We start from the raw sequence: 20,415 nt of genomic DNA, 5'->3' as shown, positions 1-20,415 counted from the left end.
CCTATTTTGTGGAGGAGCTCCTCATTTAGCTGTCATCTGTAACACCACATCTCAAACCCTCTGATTCTCTTCTTTTCCAGTTTTCTCCAGCCAGTGACTCACTTCCATACAATGTTGTGCTCCAAATGTACTTTTTCAAAAATTTTTATACACATTTGAACATCTACATGTAGGTACATACTTTGCAACCTACCGTACAGTCCGTGGTGGAGGGTATGCTGCACCACCAAAAGTCATTTCATTTCCTGTTCCACTCACAAATAGAGCAACAGTAAAACCACGGTCTGTATGTCTCCATATGAGCCCTAATTTATCTCATATTCATGGTCCTTATGCAAAATGTATGTTGATGGCAGTATAATTGTTCTGCTGTCCGCTTAAAATCCAGTTCTCTAAATTTTCTCAAAAGCATCCCCTCCAGGGATATTCTGTTGACTTCCTAAATCATCTTCATAATACTTGCATGTTGATCAAATCTACCAGTAACAAATCTAGCAGCACACCTCTGAATTACTTTGATGTCTTCCTTAATCTGACTTCAGCAGTACTCAAATGTGGGTCACAAAATGTTGTATAAGTGTTCTCCTTCCCAATAAACCAAAGTCAACCATTCTCTTTCCTCACTATGATCCTTACATGCTCTTTCCATTTCATATTGTTTCGCAATTTTACACCTGTGTACTATTCAACCTGACTGTGTCAAGTAGCACATCACTAATGTACTCAAACATTATAGGATTGTTTTTACTACTTAACTGCAATAACCTACTTGTAATTCATTAAAAGCTAACTGCCATTTAATACACCAACTAGAAAAATTGTCTACGTCATCTTGTATCCTCCAACAGTCACTTAATGACAGCACCTTCCTGCACACCACAGCATCATTAACAAACAGCCACAGGTTGCTGCCCACCCTGCCTGTCAGATTATTTATATATAGTGAGAGAGAGTAACAGCCATCCTATCAGACTTCCCTCAGGCACTCCTGATGATACCCTTCTCTCCAATGAACACTAGCCATTGAGGACAGTATACTGGGTCTGACTACTCAGTAAGTCTTATAGTCAGTCACATATCTGGGAACCTGTTCCACATGTTCATACCTTCGTTAATAGCCTGCAGTGAAACACCAAGTCAAATGTTTTTCTGAAATTTGGGAATATGTAATCTGTCTATTACCCTTCATCCATAGTTCACATTGAATGAGATTGGTTACCACTCTGGACTCACATTTGGGAGGACAGTGGTTCAAACCCACTCTGGCCATCCAGATTTAGGATTTCCATGATTTCCCTAAATTGCCCCAGACAGATGCTGGTGTGGTTCCTTTGAAAGGGCATGGCCAGTTTCCTTCCCCACCCTTGACACAATCCAAGCTTGAGCTCCATCTCTAATGACCTCAATGTCAATGGGACATTAAACCCAATCTTCTTTTCTTCCTTCTTCCATAGTTCACTGGATATTCTGTGAGGAATGGACAAGCTGCATTTTGCATAGCCAGTGCTGTCCTAAACTGTGCTGATTTGGGATGGAAACTTTTCCATCTAATGGAACTTTATTATATTTGAAATGAGAATATGTTAAAGAATTCCGCAGCAATCCAGTGTTAAGGATATTGGACTGTAATTTTGTGGGCCAGTTCTTTTGCCCTTCTTATATACAGTAACAATAGTCTCCTATGCTTTCTTCTACACTCATGCTCATAAATTAAGGATAACTGCAGAATGTGGTGCCATGCAATGTGGCACTACACAAAACTGGTGCTAATAGCATAGGCACATAGGGAACAAACATGACACAGTTCTGTAAGTCCACGGTATTGGTGATAAATTGAGAAAACTGTCCCAAAACACATGCGCTGCAAAATGTTACTGTTTCCAGCGCATGCACCCTGACATCAATGTGGGATATGATCACCATGCACATGTACACAGGCTGCACAATGGGTTGGCATACTCTGGATCAGGTGGTCGAGCAACTGCTGGAGTATAGCCTCCCATTCTTGCACCAGTGCCTGTTGGAGCCCCTGAAGTGTCATAGGGGTTTGAAGACGTGCAGCAGTACATTGACCAAGAGCATCCCAGATGTGCTTGATTGGGTTTAGGTCTGGAGGACAGGCAGGCCACTCCATTCACCTGATATCATCTGTTTCAAGGTACTCCTTGAAGATGGCAGCTCTGTGGGGCTGTGCATTATCATCCATCAGGAGGAAGGTGGGACCCACTGCACCCCTGAAAAGGTGGACATACTGGTGCAAAATGACATCGTGATGCACCTGACCCATTACAGTTCCTCTGTCAAAGACATGCAGGGGTGAGGTGTGTACGTGTACCAATCATAATCCCACCCCCACACCATCAAACCACGACCTCCATACGGGTCCCTTTCAAGGACATTAAGGGGTTGGTATCTGGTTCCTGGTTCACACCAGATGAAAACCCAGTGAGAATCACTGTTCAGACTATACCTGGACTCGCCTGTGAACATAACCTGGGACCACTGTTCCAATGACCATGTACTGTGTTCTTGACACTAGGCTTTACTACAGGCTCTCCTGTGACCTGGGATCAGTGGAATGTACCTTGCAGGTCTCTAGGTGAATAAACCATGTCTGTTCAGTTGTCTGTAGACTGTGTGTCTGGAGACAGCTGTTCCAGTGGCTGTGGTAAGGTCCCAAGCAGGGCTACCTGCAGTACTCCATGGCTGTGTGTGGGTACTGATGTTGAGATATTGGTCTTCTTGTGGTGTAGTCCACTGTAGTACCTGGAGATGTTTCCTGTCTGTTGGAATTGATGCCATAATCTTGAGAGCATACTTTGTGGCACATGGAGGGCCTGTGCTATGACCTTCTGTGTTTGACCAGCTTCCAGTTGCCCTAGTATTCTACCCTTCATAACGTCATCAATAGGTGTTCTTTGAGCCATTTTCAATACACAGTCACCATTAGCATGTCTGAAAATGTCTGCACACTTACTCACTGCACCGTACTCTGACGTGCACCAACACACCTCAGTATATACGAACTGCTGCCAGCTCCGCTGTGCAATGACCACAGGTCAAATGCACCACATGGTCATACCCAGAGGCAATTTAAACCCACAAACTGCCCACAAGAGTGTTGTTTCACCATGTATCAGCATGATCCTTAATTTATAAGCATGAGTGTAGTTACTTGCGACTTTGCACTGGGTGAGAAATTCATGATAAATGCAAGCTAAGTAAGGCAGTACTCTTTGTAAAATGAAATTGGGGTTCCATGTGGACCGGGTACTTACTTGTTTTCAACTATTTGTTTCTTCTGAATGCCATAGATGCCTATTACTATGTCCTCCATACAGTAATCTGTGCTGTGGTTGAATGAGGTATGTTTCTATGACCCTCCTGCATGCACTACTTCATAAATGTGAAATTTAGAACTTCAGCTTTCCTTTTTCTATCTTCTATTGCCACACCAGACTGGACAGTAAGTGACTGGATAGAAGCCTTTAACCCACTTAGTGATTTGATGTAGGAACAGAATTTTCTATGGTTCTCTGTTAGGTCATTTGTAAGGGTATATGCTTCCAGCATATTTTTACAGAACATGAATCTCTACTAACATTGTCCTGTCATCATTTCTGCCTTATCTTTTAACTGAGAGTGTAACAGTTTTCATTTCCTCAGCATTTTCTGGATGTTGTTATTAAACCATGGTGGATCTTTTCCATCCTTCTACTTATTGGGCATGTGCTTCTCCAGAGTGCAACTTATAATCCATTTAAACTTTGCCAAGAATTCCTCTATGCCCATCATGCTGAAATGAAATGATGTCCATTCATTGTCTGTGTGGGATGCTACCAATGTTTATTTGCTCTTTCTAGCAAAAATACTCTCTGCACCTTCTTGATTGATTTATTAACTTTAGTAACAATTACCAATATGATATCATGATCTCTAATGCCTGTCTCTATACTGAAACTCACGGAGTGTTAACAAAGCTCACAATCTGTATTGCCCCCCTGGTTCCATGCCAACAGGAAGGACTGAACCAAAGATTTTGAAGGTTCTGTGGCACGCTAGGCTGCAACTTCCAAGACTTGCACCATAGGGTTGAAAATTGTAGGGCCTCCCTAAATGGGTCATGTTACCCAGGTGTCTGGGGATGCACACAAAGGTCTTTTGGGTTAGATGATGCTCCATCCAGACCAGATAACAATAACTATAAGAGACAATAAAATTCAGTTTAAGATACACAGAAATGTCTTCCACAGGTGAGAGTAATTAAATACTAGTGATTAACTGTCAAAGCATTTTGCACAAAGTGCCTCAGTTGGAAGTCATCCTAAAATTTAGTGGAGCTCACATAATAGTAGATACAAAAAGTTGGCAAAAACCTTAAATTGATAACAGTGACAGTTTTGGGGAAATTTTAGTGTATATTGAAAGGATGGTTCAAATGCTTCAAATGGCTCTAAGCACTATGGGACTTAACATTTGTCATCAGTTCCCTAGACTTAAAACTACTTCAATCTAAGGACATCACACACATCCATGCCCCAGGCCGAATTTGAACCTGTGACCATAGCACCAGCACAGTTCCAGACTGAGGTGCCTAGAACCACTCAGCCACAGTGGCCGGCTTTGAAAGGATGGAATAATGGAAAATGGAGGTGGTGTATTTGTCTCAGTAGACAAGAAACTCAAAACTCAAATCCACTGATGTAGAAAATGAAACTGCATGCAAGACTGAGTAAATCCCACTATTCATCAGTACTTCAATATCATATTTCTTTGCATATCTTCCTACAGAATGGTTCTTTTAAATTTCATCCTTCTCTTTATCACACTCAGATTATGATTTGAGGCAATAGCTACTCATGGGTATGCTTTACAATCTGATATCTGATTTTGGAATCTGTCTCTAACGTGATATAATCCAACTGATATCTTCCAGTGTATCCAGGCCTTTGACAAGTACAGAGCTTCCTCTGGTGTTTCTTGAACAGAGTATGTGATATTAACAGCTGAAAATTGTTGCAGAACTCAGTGGGTCTTTCTCCTCTCTCATTCCTCTCCTCTACTCCTTTCCTTACTACAGTATTGCTGCCACTGTGATTATAAGATTTTTCCCTTTACACGCTGAGTTACTCATTCAGTTTCTTCTTATACTCTCTCTCTTCATCCTCTTGTTGTGATATCAATGTATATAGCTGGACTGTTTTGTGGCATTAGTTTGCAGTTGATCCTGGTATTAATAACTGTATCACTGAAGTGTTCACAGTAACTTCCTCTTTGTCCCATCTTACTATTCATAATGGATTTTCTATGTTTTTCGCTGCTGTAAGAATAATACTTGGTGCTCACACAGAATCATCTCGTAGACATCGCCTCCAGGATTTAGGCATTTTGACTACGATTTCACACTACATATATTGCCTCATTACATTTGTTGTAAATAATCCAGTGCAGTTAAAAAGGAATAATGATGGATGTAGTTACAACACAGAAGAAAAATGACATTCATTATTCCACATTAAAGTTGTCTTTAACACAAAAAGATCTGCAAAATGCTGCCATCAACCTACATATGAATGTGAAATATGACTGTAAAATAACTTGTTTCACATCACAGTGATTAATCACACAAATGATTCTTGGAACTTGAAATTAAGTAGTTCTAAGATGGCTTTTGTTGTACACCACATGATCCAGTACAGCCCAAACATGAATACTAATAGCAACAGAAATAATGACAATGATATATAGATCTAGATCTGGGAGAATTTCAAGTGAACCACATAGCCATACCCAAAAGGAATATTACTAAAATAATGAGTTTTAAAATGATCACAAATGAGGAATTTGACTCACATAATTATTTCTCTAAGGTTAAAATACATTTTCATGCATGTAAGACTAAAAGGGAAAGCTACAAAATAATCAACTACAACTCTAATAGAACTCTTATAGAACAGAAAACATGGGAAACTTTAGAGAAGAAGCTGAGACAACTATAAAAGATGATTGTGTGGACTCCAGGTACAAATTACTGAAGTGACAGAGAAAACATTGTGACTCGCCGTTTAGAAAAAGAAGACGTGGTGGAACAAGGAAAGTGAAGAAATGCTATGACAAGGATCTCAAAAATGGAGAAAAATGTAACACCTGGAATTAATTCAGACAACAAAGAAAAGAAACATAAGAAATAAGCTGGAAAATCAAAAGAACCTTTGGATAATCTCAGCTTATAGAAATACAAGAAACCTCCCCCCCCCCCCCCCCCAAAAAAAATAGCACTAGAATTTTTTCTTGAAGATAGGTTACCCAACAACAGTACTTAGCCTTTTTTGGATTTATATTACCTCATTCTCTCAGAATATGCTCTTTTCCTGTCACCAGACCAAGTTGTTATGGTCTCATATTTATCTGCCACACCGATTGTCCAGACATGACATATTAACTGCTTCTTTTTTTGGACTGATTCATTTTATTGTTTCAGTTCTAACTTTTGTACAAGTTTAATAGAATTCCACATCTTGTATAGTTAATATGCCCATAGAATTTTAGCATAAACTTTTTCACAGCTGAAGACGTGTTGGTATTTTTCTTAATGTCCTTACTTGCTTTTAATCTGTATGTTCCTTCTTCAGCTAGATTTGGATCTAAAGTTGTACTGATTACTTTTTGCCTGTCTTTTGACTTTCACAATGTCTCCCCTTTTGTTTAAAATGAGGAGTATTTCAGTCTCATAAAGACCAGATAATTTTACATTGGGTAGTTATAATAAAAGTGCAGCTATCCACCTAGATCCTCTGGGGGCTATAATTATCACATGGCAGCAAAACTTGTAGATATTCTAATGTGCAAATGAAGAACCGATTTATGCTGGAAAAAAAATTAGTCCCAATCTTGGCCACCATGATCAACTCTGGTGTTGCAAATGCAAGAAAGATGTATAGAAATGTTTCCATATGCAATGGATAAGGAACTGGATATGGGCAGAAATGATAAACAAGTGAGTAAGGCATAATGTTGATTTTATTATTAACTGCTCCTTACACAGTTTGCCCAATATGAGCATGGAGGCATCGATGAGATGCTGCACCTATAAAATGACATGATCAACAGGTGCTCACAGCAGTTCCAGTGAATTCGAGAAATATGTTCTTGTATAAGGGCCTGTGGATTAGCTAGAGACTGAAGGTGTCTGTGGTAAACATGTTCTTTAAGATATCCACAGACCCAAAAGTTACATGGATTCAGATTATGTGATCTTACAGAATGTGCATCTGGAAAACCTCTGGAGATAAAACATTAACGGAAAGTTGCATTAAGCAGATCTTTGACTGAGTGAGCGATATGAGATGTTGTCCCATCTTGCATGAAAATAGTGATTTCCAAACACTTGGTTCTCCCAAAGCATAAATCACATTCTGTACAAGTTCTTGATAATGTGTAGACATCACGGTGCACCTGACAGGCCTTCTTGTGTATTATCTTCAAAGCAGAATGGGCTGAAAATGAAAGTTCTCGTTAATCACTTGATACAGTCACTTATGGTGAGTGCAATGGCTCTTCATGTAGAACATGTGGTTAAACACTATCCCGAATTTGGCAGTTCTGTGTATTCACTACACCCTATAGTATAAAATGTGTCTCATCCCTCCAAGAAGTATTGTTCGACCATGTCATCAAACTTCAGTCTGTACCAGAAACCAAAGAGAAAATTCAGAATGTTGTAGCAGGGTTTCAGCTGCTGCAATGTTTGCATCTTGTATGGGCACCAATGTAAAATAGACTGTAAAACATGTTGACCATGGGATAGACAATTCTAGTGACACCACATGAGCACTAGCCCTACCTGGGGCATGTGCTAGATGTTCGGTTACAGCAATAGCAAGCTCAACAATAACATCCACCAGGGCTGGGATGCCTTCCTGTTCCAGGTGCAGCATCAAGGTTACCAATGTTTTTGAATTTCCTTATTTAAACCATTTAATGACATCAGGCCTCTACTCAAACCTTTCAGTTGGAGATACTCTTCAGTGTGTCACTGTAATTTCAGTGTGTCACTGTTTAACTAACAGAGCACAGTCTCTCTTCTCAATAGCCATACTTTTCACTCATGTTATGGCTTGTCAAATGACAGTGTGTATGTCATACAGTCATACAAACAGTGTACAGTGCACCATCTGCACCTGATGGCCAAAATTGGAACAAAATTTTTTCCAGTGTAAATCAGTCCCTGATTAATGCATTAGCATGTCTATCACGTTTTGCTGCAAAATGGTAATGGTAGCCCACTTCTGTGAGTAGCTGCATTTCAGTTATGACCAACCAGTGTGTACTTATTATACGTTTTTATATATTTTTTTCAGTTTATATATATTTGCAATTATTGTAATATGTTTGTAATTGCAGTTCTCCTCTGTTTGATGTTCTGTTGGATGTGGAAAGTAAGAATAAGCCAACATTTGTGTTTAAACTTGTACCACCACTACCTGGAGGTAGCATCTTCTCTGGAGACAGGAGGACATCTGATTGCTGGAGAAGTGCAAATCAGAATAGTAACAAACCTGAAATGGATATGGATAACAAATACTTGTCATACAGGAATTGTACTGAGGTATGTGAGGAATAATGAATTTTGTACAAAGTTAAGTATAATTTTAGAAATGTTCTGTGTAACAAATAAATCATTATGAAAAGCTGAATTTACTGTTGATTCAAAAGGAAAATGCATGTGAAAAAACTGGAAGACTATGAGAAAGAATTGCTGACTAGTCCTTATCTTCATGAGGAGAATTATCTATACTACCAAGTGGCATGTTCAGAAATAAACACAAAGGAATAAAAAGTTCCTTCCTTAGTGAGGTGAGGAAGATAGTTTGGTGGAAGTTAAAATGGCAGGGCTTGTCACTCAGACCCCAGAATGAGTCTGACTCTGCTGTAGTTGTGGCAACACTGGCAGTAGTTACCTATGCAGGTACACTTTGAGAGTTAAGGTTAAGTGATGGTAGGAAGAGGGTGGAGGATTCTGAACAAGGAGACAGAAAGGTGGTAGATGGAGATGAGTGAGGCAGACGGGAAATATCTCTCAGGAGTAGAAGCAAACTGGGAATTAATTATGTCAATAATCAAAAAGTTGGGTATAAGAGATGGGGAGGGGGATGGTGGGTAAGTAGTGTATAATTTCATCACATTACAGGGATGGAATGGAAAATGACAGGAGAGTATTGGATAAGGGGAATGGAGAGAGAGAATGGGTCAGAATAGGATGGTAATCTTGATAGTGACCATGTACTATTGGTAGGGGACATTGAAGAAATTCGAAAAGCGTATGTATGGAGGAAAAAGACAAAAACCAAGTACTGGAAACTGAAATATTGAGAAACACAAGAGATACACAGTGAACAGATCCAGCATCAACTTTTAAAGGCATAAATGTTTAAAGGTATCAACCAAGAAGGAAAACCCATGTGAGGGTAAAAGAAAATTTTTAAGTATGGAAAGAATGTTCCCAAAATCTTCATGAAGGAAAGGATGAAAAAAAAATACATGTAATGAAATGGAAGGACATGAAATAAATAACACCCTTATAGAGGAAATAGAAAGAGATCTAGAGAAAGCTGTATTCGAAATGAAAACTGGCAAGGTTCCTGGAATACATGACATTACAGTAGACATGTTCAAAGCCATAGGACCTAATAAAATTCATTGATTGTATAGAACAGTGAGGATAGTATGATTGTATAGAATAATGAGGATAGTATGAACATATGGAAAGATTCCTGATGGTTGGACAGATGCAGTTATTGTATCTAGTTTTACGAAGTGTAACAAAGTGCACATTATTGTGCACTCTTTATGAAAAGATAATTTTACAGAAATCCACAAACATGATAGTAAGCAATAATCAAGAGAACAAAAAGAATATCTAGCCATAAGATGAACAATAGATGTTTTATTTAGAACTAGACACACAGTAGAAAAGAAATGAGATTTTGGGAAAGATATCTTAGCTGCATTCATAAATATAAAAATGACTGACAACACTATTAGAGAGAGATATGGAAATGTCAAAAGGACTGCAGCTTGAAATCAGAAACATTCATAACAAATGCCTGAAATGTATTATAATAGACGGTAAAAAAAATCACAGAATGGTTTAGAATGGGAAAAGGGATTCGAAAAGTAAGTTTGCTGTCTGTCGCCAATGTTCATTTACATAGTCATGAACAACATCATGAGGCAACAGTAATCATACATTTTATAAAACAAACAGTGAATATCATGATCATGATACAAGAAGTAAACATGATCTTCACAAAGATATAAAAAAGAAAAGGAGTACATTATTCAAGCATAAAAGTATACAATAAACTTCCATGTCATGTTAAATAAATCATTGAGGATATGACTAAATTGATAAAACAGCTGAAACTGTATCTTTTCATGAACAGTTCTTTGTATTCTTTACAGAAATTTTTTGACAGTTTGTAACAATTAGTACTATGTATTTAATTTAAGCATTCCTATAAGAACTAATTATGCAGCACTGGCATATCAATTGATGACAGAAAGCTTTTTGTATGTATTAGAATGTAAGATTTATAATTTTTTGTGTAACCACTATAATCTGTGTTGTTTAAACAGTTGAACCTCATGTATCTTTTTATAATGATTTAGTTTTTAAGCCTCATGACCATTTAGATATGGTTATTACTGCAATAATCTGACACATTTTACGTCCTTTCAATACATTCGCAGAAAGGATCCATGGAACATGAAAATAAATAAATAAATAAATAAATAAAAGTTTGCCAAGGGTCAGCAGGAGATGATATGAAAGCTGTATCATATACAGACTGTGTGGTGATTTGGGATGATAGTGTGCAGAATTTGCAAGAACAACTATATACTTGTCAGATGGTAAATGAAGAAGCAAGCATGGAAATTAATGAAAAGATAGGTAATGGAACATCAGCAGAAAGAATGAAAGAAATTAAGAATACAAGTTGTAAATGAAAAATTGTTAAAGAAGTAGCTGCTTTAAAAGATCTAGGAAGTAAGCTAATGAAGAAAGGAAACATCGAAGATGCAATTTTGGAGAGGAATTTTGTTACTGCGTATAATTAAGAACTGGAAAATACCTGCCAACACAAAGACCATGATGTACAACTCGTGTTATCTACCAGTTTTGACCTAAGATTAGAATGTTTGATTTAGCCAAAGAAAGATCTAAGCATAAGACAAGTGACAGAGATGTGTTTTCTGTGGGTGATCATGGATAAGACAAGAATGGACAGGATAAGAAATGAAACAATATGTAACATGCTTAGATCAGTTTCCTAAAAGAAACTATGGAGAGAAATAGTCTGAAGCAGTTTGGCCACATTAAAATAATGCAACAAGAAAGACTCCCAAGACGAATGTGAGAATGGACAGAATATGGAAGAAGAGCAATTGGAAGTCCATGAAAAAGATGGAGACCAGCTAAAGGATGATATGAACCAAAGAGGGCTATGATGGAAGGAAATTCTGAATGGTAGAAAAGAGAAGATTGGTTGAGACTCTGTGAATTACCTGAATAGGCAGAAGGATTTTAGGCAGAAGAAGAAGAAGAAGAAGAAAAGGAGGAGAGGAGAGTAGTGAAGATTCTGGTTTGGAGGATAGCAACAACAGAAGATGTGATGGAGGAGCATGTCACACCTCTGCACTTTTTAAGAGCAGTTCTCAGGATTGAGGGGGCAGGGGCTCATTTCAAATGACATGGGTATTGAAGCTGTTGTCAGGGTCATTGGTGTCGTGGTGTGCAGCAAGTGCAGGATGATCATGTTCATGGGTAGCATAGCTTGGCCGAGGCCATTCATGTGAGAAGACAGTTACTTGATATATTTTGACTGAGCAGAGAATTTGCAGCACAGCTTACATATGATGTGTCTTCTTTCACAAATGGCCTATCTTTGATTGTGTATGGAAAGTCTGGATTGCAGTAGGAGTTATTGTGTACTGATGAAATAGGGCTTGCCTCTGAGCTGCTTACAAGGTAATGCCCATTCAGTTGCAAGGTTGGTAGCAGAGGAGGCATATGGACAGAATAAGGAATTGCATTAGCTGGATGGGTGATAGGATACTAATTTCAACTGAGAGCGTGGGATACGCCTTTCTAAGGCCTGACAAGAGGCAGTTGCAAGAAGGATTAGTTTTTCAAGGTCTGAGTGGCCATGAACTATAAAGGAGCTCTTGTGAATGACTGCATGAATATTGTTTTCTTTTCCAATTGTACAGGACAAGAATTCAGTTATTTAATGTACTTCAGCTGCAACATTAAGTACATATTTGCCTTTAGTAATTTGCTTTTGACAATAAAGGCTGTTGTACCCAAAACACAGAGAAAAATCTTGTTGCCACAGCATCTCTTATGAAAGGAATGTAAAAATTAGATTTAACAATTAACTTAGTGAACCAAAGTTGGCATCACTTTCAAATATGGCACAAGAGTTTAGAGTCTCTATTCTGTGACATAGGGGAAGCTCTGTGTAAAAGTCTCACCAAAAGTTTCAGACACAAAGAAGTTATTCAACTGGTATTCATTACATTCCAGATTATATTATAAAAATAACAGCAAGACAAATACTTTTGCCTTTATTGGACATATGCAGTTCATCCTTATCATGTGGTGACTTCCCACAGCAACTGAAGATGGCAAAAGTAATACCCCTATATAAAAAATGTGATCATCAATGTATGGGTAACTATAGGCCTGTGTCTCTACTGTCAGGGTTTTCGAAAATTATTGAAAAAATTGTTCCTTTCATAACTAACTACATTCATTGACAAGAATAATATTATTTCTGGATGTCAACATGGCTTTAGACCACAGAGATCAATTGAAACAGCCACTTTCAATCTGATGAACCATTTCTTAAATGCAGTGGACAACCACAGAAATATCTCAGGTTTATTCTTGGACCAAACAAAAGCTTTTGATGTGATTGATCATTCTGTGCTCCTGAGGAAGCTTGAATGGTATGGTGTAATAGGTGTGCCAAATCAATGGATTAAATCATATTTGGAATATCGCTCTCAGGTAACTGAAATTAAGTACATGGATGGAAATGAACTCAAGGTACTCCTTTTAGAACCATGTGGGCAAAGTCATGGAGCTCCATGAGGCTCCATTTCAGGTCCCTTTCTTTTTTTTGTGAACATTAATGATTTTCCATCACACATTAGGGATTCTGAACCAGTACTGTTTGCAGATGACACCAGTCTATTGATTAGAATAGGGAATAAAGAAGAAAATCTTACTGCACCTGCAAAAGATGTGTGAATGGTTTACCAGAAACAGGCTAATAGTTAATCCCCAAAAAATGGTACTCATGAATTTCCACACCAATCAAAATAAAAATGTGGCACAACCCGTAATATGTATAGATAACCAAAACATTAGTGCTGTCAATGAAACTAAATTTCTTGGGATTCATATCTAGGAAAATCTTAAATGGAACACTCATATCAAACCCCTAAATTCAAAACTAGCAAAAAGAGCTTTGTAGTAAGAATTCTTTGCAACAATACTAGTGCAGAAAAAGTTAAGGCTGTATACTTTGCTCATGTACATTCAGTACGGTATCGTTTTCTGGGGAAATGTACACCAGGTAATAACAGTTTTCAGGAAACGAAAGGCAATTATAAGAATAATGAAACAAGTGAGCAGCAGAAAACTATGCAAACCCTTCTTTAAAGATCTAAAGAACCTATCCCTTTCCTGCATTTATTTACTGGAAGTAGTCATGCGTGTCAAAAAAAAGTATACTGAGAAAAGAAAAAAACCTTTCTCCTGAGAACAAAAGTGTCCTTGATTCAGTACCAAGTCAGACAGTGACATACATGTTAATCATTGCAACGCAACATTATGCCAAAAAAGGTTTATATCATGCAGTAACAAAACTATACAGCAGATTTCCAAGACATATAAAATCTCTTCCTGAACTGCAGAGCTTTAAAAAGTCACAGCCTACCTTCTGAAAAACTGTTACTATTCAATCCCACAGTATCTTATGCAAGAAAAATTTGTATCTTTAATTGTAGAAATAAGTTATAAATATATAGCATTTTAAAAAATTGTAATTATTAACTGTATAGATTAAATTTGTTCTAAAAATTTAAATAATGCATGTTTGACATTTGAAAACCTAATAGATAAAAAGGTTTTCTGTCCAATATCCTGTGTACAATATATGTACTGAAAAAGATATTTATATGGACAAATAAACAAATACCCCAAGTTTAGCATATTTAGAGTAGAAGCAGGTCAGGCACTTACTTTCCACATTTCTGTTTCTTGTGCAAACAGAATTCTAAAGTCATTTTATTCTGATCTGTATGGTTCAGTGCATACAACTTAAAATGGAAATGCTTCTTACCTCTAATTAATGTTTATTCAAGGAAGGTTTACTTATGCCCATATAAAAAAAATAGATGCCAGAAATAAACTTTTTATAAGGTGGTAAAAATGAGAGCTATTACAATTTTCTAGACTATTTCTTGTGCCTATGCACTACCACACAGTTGTGTATTGGTGAGTGGCTCTTTGTTTCCATTTATTTGTTGTTCCATGCTGAAATTTACATTATTACATTCAATATATGCTTTGCATTACAGGCAGCAAATGAAATGTTTTGTGGGATGATATGTGTTTCCCTTTTCCATTGTTGCCTACTAAATGGTGTTTTTCCCCCTGTGTTTATTTAGCTGCAGTTTCATTTCTGGTTGCTCTATGCAATTGTCACAAGTAAACTGTACAAGAGAGGAGATAAATGTAGTACTGGCACAGATGGTGACATTTGATGCTTTCAGACATGATGATATTAAGATGACAGGAATGGTTAGCCTTGTGGTAATGTCAACAAAAATCTCCATTGTTCCCAAGCAACTACAGAAAGGGTATTCTTTGTACCATGTGTGGGTGCAATGGATGACTGTAACCGTTCACATCAACCTGTTTACATCTGCTATCAAATTCCACAGAATATTATGTCTGGTCCTTGTGTACTAGCAGCTCTTGCAAAAATACTCCACTGACATTCTTACAACTATTTCTGTACTTTCTATCCGTCATTCCCTACCATAGAACACTGGGTTTGAGAGCTACTCAATCCAATCCATGAATCATAAATGTGAAAGCAATCACAAAAACTGTGAAGCAATTTATCCAGCAGAGAGTGTGCTTGTGTCTGTGTATGTGCGGATGGATATGTGTGTGTGTGTGCGAGTGTACACCTGTCCTTTTTTCCCCCTAAGGGAAGTCTTTCTGCTCTTGGGATTGGAATGACTCCTTACCCTCTCCCTTAAAACCCACATCCTTTCGTCTTTCCCTCTCCTTCCCTCTTTCCTGAAGAAGCAACCGTTGGTTGCGAAAGCTAGAAATTCTGTGTGTGTGTTTGTGTGTTTTATTTATTGTGCTGATCTACCAGCGCTTTCCCGCTTGGTAAGTCTTGGAATCTTTGTTTTTAATATATTTTTCCCATGTGGAAGTTTCTTTCTATTTTATTTACATAATAACATACTTTGATAGTTTTATTGTTCATTTGGATATGTTTTTGTTAAACTATAATTAAGACATTTATTTTTATAAGGAGCCATGAAAGTAATATGTTTTATTCTTGCTTTGTTATATAGGATTATGAAATCTTCAGCAATACTGTAGATCTGGTTAAGCATCTTGGTTACTTCAATGATGCTGATGAGACTGCTGCAGCAAAATTTAATGAAAGCTTAACATTTGCTCTCATTGACTTACATAAGTATATGGTAAGAACATTCTCTTCTCAGGTGTAACATTTAATTTGTGTACAAATGAAAAGATAGTGCTTATATCTCATAACTATTGAAAACACTGAACTGCGTGGTCTTTAAAAATGAAAATTAAATGTTGCATCCAACTGTACCTTCTTCCATGTTTGGGATAATGCCTTTTTCAGAGATATTGTCAGTGATCAAAATTAAATTTTGTAGTACAAATGTGCTCAATGCAGCATTTATTATTGTAGTTTGTTTTAACTTTTTATTTGTTGTAACTAAAACTTTCTGATTGCAAATCTGTGTAATATGAACTGTAGTATGAATTCAAGAATTTACTACAGAACCTGTTATCTCAGTATGTATGATTACTGAAATATGTCAAAAATAATGTATCCATTTTTACAACCATTTCAATAAATCAAAATAGATACTGGGAATAAGAACAATCAGTATGAAGACATGGTTTGCATATACAGCTCTACTAAGAAATGTGAAGACATATCTGTATTGTAGTGTACTGATTATTTTGGGGACCAGTCAGGGCAGATTTTAACATTTGAACCAGACTTTCATGCTACACAGCTATTAGTACATGTAGGGTAATACTTTTTTTGGTGGAATTAATTTGTTATACAGTTTGACTGCAATTTAAGCATTAAACACCAACTATTATAACTGTCCCTTTCTTAAAATTATGTCAAATAGATCAGCAAATATGTAATTAACTCTGCCGTACATACAGTTTAAACTAATTACTGTTGTGGTCTTCAGCATTTGACCCTGCTACCATATTCATCCATTTCTCTCCTTCTAAAATCCCCCCCCCCCCCTCCCCACCCTTGCCCACAGCATCTCTCTGTTACCAAAATGATGATTGCTTGCTTCTTCAGGACACATATTATCAACTGATCCCTTCCCTTTTTTCACCAATTTGGTTCAGTATCTCCTCATTAGTGACTTGATCTAACAATCTAAGCTTCAGCTTTCTTCTGTAGCACCATACTTCAAAATGTTCTATTCCATTCTTGTCTGAACTGCTTACTGTCCACATTTCACTTCTGTACAAAGGAACCCTCTAGACAAATACCTACACATAAGACTTTCTAATGGTTAAATGAATGTTAGATGTTATCAATTTCCTCTGTTTCAGAAATGGTTTTCTTGCAATAACCAATCTGCAGTTTTTGTCCTCTCTAATTCAGCTGTAATCAGTTATTTTGCTGCCCAAATAAAAAACTCATCTGCTATTTTTAGTGTCTTATTTCCTAATCTAATCCCTTCAATATCGCCCAATTTTATTTGACAACATTCCATTACCATTGTTTTACTTTTGTTGATGTTCATCTTACAACTTCTTTTCAAGACAATATTGATTCCATTCAACTGTACTTGTAAGTCCTTTGCTATCCCTGGAAGAACTACAATGTAATCAGCAAACCTCAAAGTTTTTATTTCTTCTTCCTGAAATTAAATTCCTTTCAAAATTTCATCATGGTTTCCTTTACTGCTTGCTCAGTGTAAAGGTTGAATATTGGCAGTAGGTTACAATAGCCCTGTCTCATTCCGTTCTGATCCAATGCTTCACATTAATGTCCTTCGACTCATATAACTCCTGTCTGATTTTTGTACATGTTCTAAATAACCTTCTGCACTCTGTATTTAAATGCTGCTACCTTCAGAGTTTCAAAGAGTACACTTCAGCCAACACTGTCGAAAGCTTTCTATAAAGCTACAAATGGGATGAAAGTCAGTATGCCATTATTCAACCTATCTCCTAGCATAAATCACCTGATCAGTATGGCCCATCATTTCCTACATTCTCCAGAACCTAAACTGATTTTTATCAAGTTCAACTTCTTATCAGTTTTCCCAGTCTTCGGTAAATAATTCATGTCAGTACTCACGGTCACAACTTAGTTTAATAAGTACAATAACATTCACACCTGTCAGCACCACTCACCTTTGGAATTAGAATTCCAACATTCTTCTTGAAGTCTGAAGGCATTTCACTCATCTTAAATACCTTACACACCAGGTGGAATAGTTTTGTCATGAATTGCTTACACAAGGATCTCTGTAATTCTGAGGGAACATTGTCTATTCCAGGGTACTTTTCTTCAAGTTAGATCATTCAGTGCTAAGATAAATTCTGCTTACAGTATTGTATCTCCTGGCTCATCTTTGTTTACTTCTTCTTCCCTTTCTATAATATTGCCTTCATGTTCATTTCTCTTGTAAAGCCCTTCTGTACATTGCTTCCATCTTTCACCTTTCAGCTTTACCTCATTTGTTTGGCATTGAATCATCACTTTGTTCTTAATGTTGATAAGCAGCTTCTCTTTTCTCCTAAGGCATGTTTATTTTTTTCTATAGGTGGCACCCATCCTTCCCTTGGTCAATGTGCTTGTACTGTCATGCATCTTCACTCTAGCTGTTCCTGGTTAGCCAGTTCATACTTTCTGTAAATCTCATTTTTTGCACATCTGTATTCCCTTTCATCTGCTGTATTTCCTGCATTTTTATATTTTCTCCTTTCATCAGTTAAATTTAATATATTGTGCATTGCCAAAGCATTACTACCATACCTTGTTGTTTTACCTACTTGACCCTCTGCTGTCTTTACTATATCATCTCTCAAAGCTACCCATTCATTTTTTATTCTATTCCTCTTCCCTAATTTACTCATCAATGTCTGTCATGAACCTCTGATTATTTCAGTTTGTATATGTCCCATCTCCTTAATTTGTTATCATTTTGTAATTTCTTCATCTTCAATCTGCAGTTTATAATTAATAAATTGTGATCAGAGTGCTCATCTGTCTCTGAAATTGCCTTGCAGTGTAAAATCTGGTTTTTAAGTCTCTGTCATACTGTTATATAATCTATCTGTAATCTTCTAGTGTTTCCAGGTATATTGCATACAACCTTCTTACACAATTCTTAAACCATGTGACTCATGATTAAATAATGCTCTTTGCAAAATTTTATCATGTTTTATTCCTTTGCCCCATTTCATATTCTCCATTTTTTTCCTTCTCTTCCTTTTCTTACTATTGAATTCTACTCCCTCACCACAATTAAATTTCTGTTTACCTTAACTATCTCAATAATTATTCTACCTCATCAAACATTCTTTCAATCTCTTCATCATGTGCAGAGTTAGTAGCCATGTATGTTTCTGTGGTGGGTGTTGGCTTTGTGTCGACCTTGGCTACAATAACATGTTCACTAAGCTGCTCACAGTTGTTTACCGACATTCCTATTTTCTTATCATTATTAGACCTGCTGCTGCATTACCTTAGTTTGATTTTGTATTTATAGCCTGGTAGTCACTTGACCAGGGTCCTGTTCTTCCAGACACCACAATTCACTAATTCCCACAATATCTGACACTGATCTATCCATTCCCTTTTTAAATGCTCTAACCTATCTGCCCTATGAAGGGGCCTAATGTTCCATGCTCTTATTTGTAGAATGCAAGTTTTGTTTTTCCTTTTGGTATCTTCCTGAGTAGCCCCAATCGGAATATGTTATTCAAATGGATTCCATCATAATTTAACCATACAGTAGAGGTACATGATAATCAGAAAAGTGATCACTGTAGTTTCTCCTTGCTTTTAGCAATTTATGGATGAGAATAATTACTTTAAGATCATATATTTAATGGAGTTAGGTTTAGTTAGAATGTGTCCATCTGTTCTTTCTATTACTCTCATTGCCTTCTTATGAATTATAAGAATATCATGCACACTTTTGTCAGTTTCCTCAGTGTACTAATGCACAACTTAACAAAGACTAAAAAAATGCAAATTATGCCATTATTATATATCTTCAGTCTTGCCTGTAGATATATCACTTTTGATAACCTAACTGTTCACATCAAAACTGATGTAAGTGACCATGAAACATTTGTGGCAACAATAATTACCAAAGTACAAATGGTAACTTAAGCAAATGGGATGAGTCTCCCTGGAGAAATTGAAACTTTTAGCTCAGGGCAGAACCATGTAGAGAAACAGCTCAAGTTTAAAAGAATTGTTGACTGCATGCTGCATAGATATGTTCCCAGGAGATAAGTCGTGATGAGAGCAACTCTCCATAGTATACAGTCACTGTATAGAAACTTCTAAAGAAACACACTGAATGAAACACCATTGGCTGTCAAGAGAGGAAGATGTGAAGCCTTCAGTGACTGCTGTCAAAAGATTTCTTACAAAACGCAAAGAAATTCTGGTCAAATCCAAAGCCTATTAGTTGCACCAAAGTTAGTGCTCAGTCACTCATGAATAAGACAGGAACTGAAATTTAAGGTAGCAAAGCAAAATCAGTTTTCAAAAGTTCCTTTACAAATGAAAACTTCATAATACTGCACAAACTTAAGTCTCATACCACTGAGAAGTTGAGCAAAATAGATATTAATGACACTGGAATTAAGAAACAGCTACAATAATTAAAATTGAAAAAAAGAAGGATCCAGGACCTGATGGAATCTATATCAGATTCTATACTGAATTTGCAACTGACTAAAATTTATTGTACATCCCTCAAACAAAAAACTGTGCTCAGTAGTTGAAAGGAAGTGCAGGTAATACCTGTGTGCAAGAAGGGTAGCAGAAGTGGTCC

The 20,415-nt window shown here is 36.9% G+C and overlaps 1 protein-coding gene across 1 annotated transcript in view; it reads left to right on the top strand.

Moving 5' to 3' along the window:
• The window catches only part of LOC126272391 (uncharacterized), a 288,157-nt gene that overhangs the window by 138,041 nt on the left and 129,701 nt on the right, over positions 1-20,415 (top strand). The window contains exons 6-7 of the mRNA XM_049975214.1: positions 8,404-8,608; positions 15,670-15,801. Coding sequence (XP_049831171.1) covers positions 8,404-8,608; positions 15,670-15,801 — 337 coding nt within the window. The remainder of the gene's footprint in view (positions 1-8,403; positions 8,609-15,669; positions 15,802-20,415) is intronic.

Source organism: Schistocerca gregaria, chromosome 5 (genome assembly GCF_023897955.1).
Source record: "Schistocerca gregaria isolate iqSchGreg1 chromosome 5, iqSchGreg1.2, whole genome shotgun sequence".
Taxonomy (NCBI): Eukaryota; Metazoa; Arthropoda; class Insecta; order Orthoptera; family Acrididae; genus Schistocerca; species Schistocerca gregaria.
The sequence above is the reverse complement of the archived record's forward strand: the minus strand, read 5'-3'. Positions and strand labels throughout refer to the sequence as shown.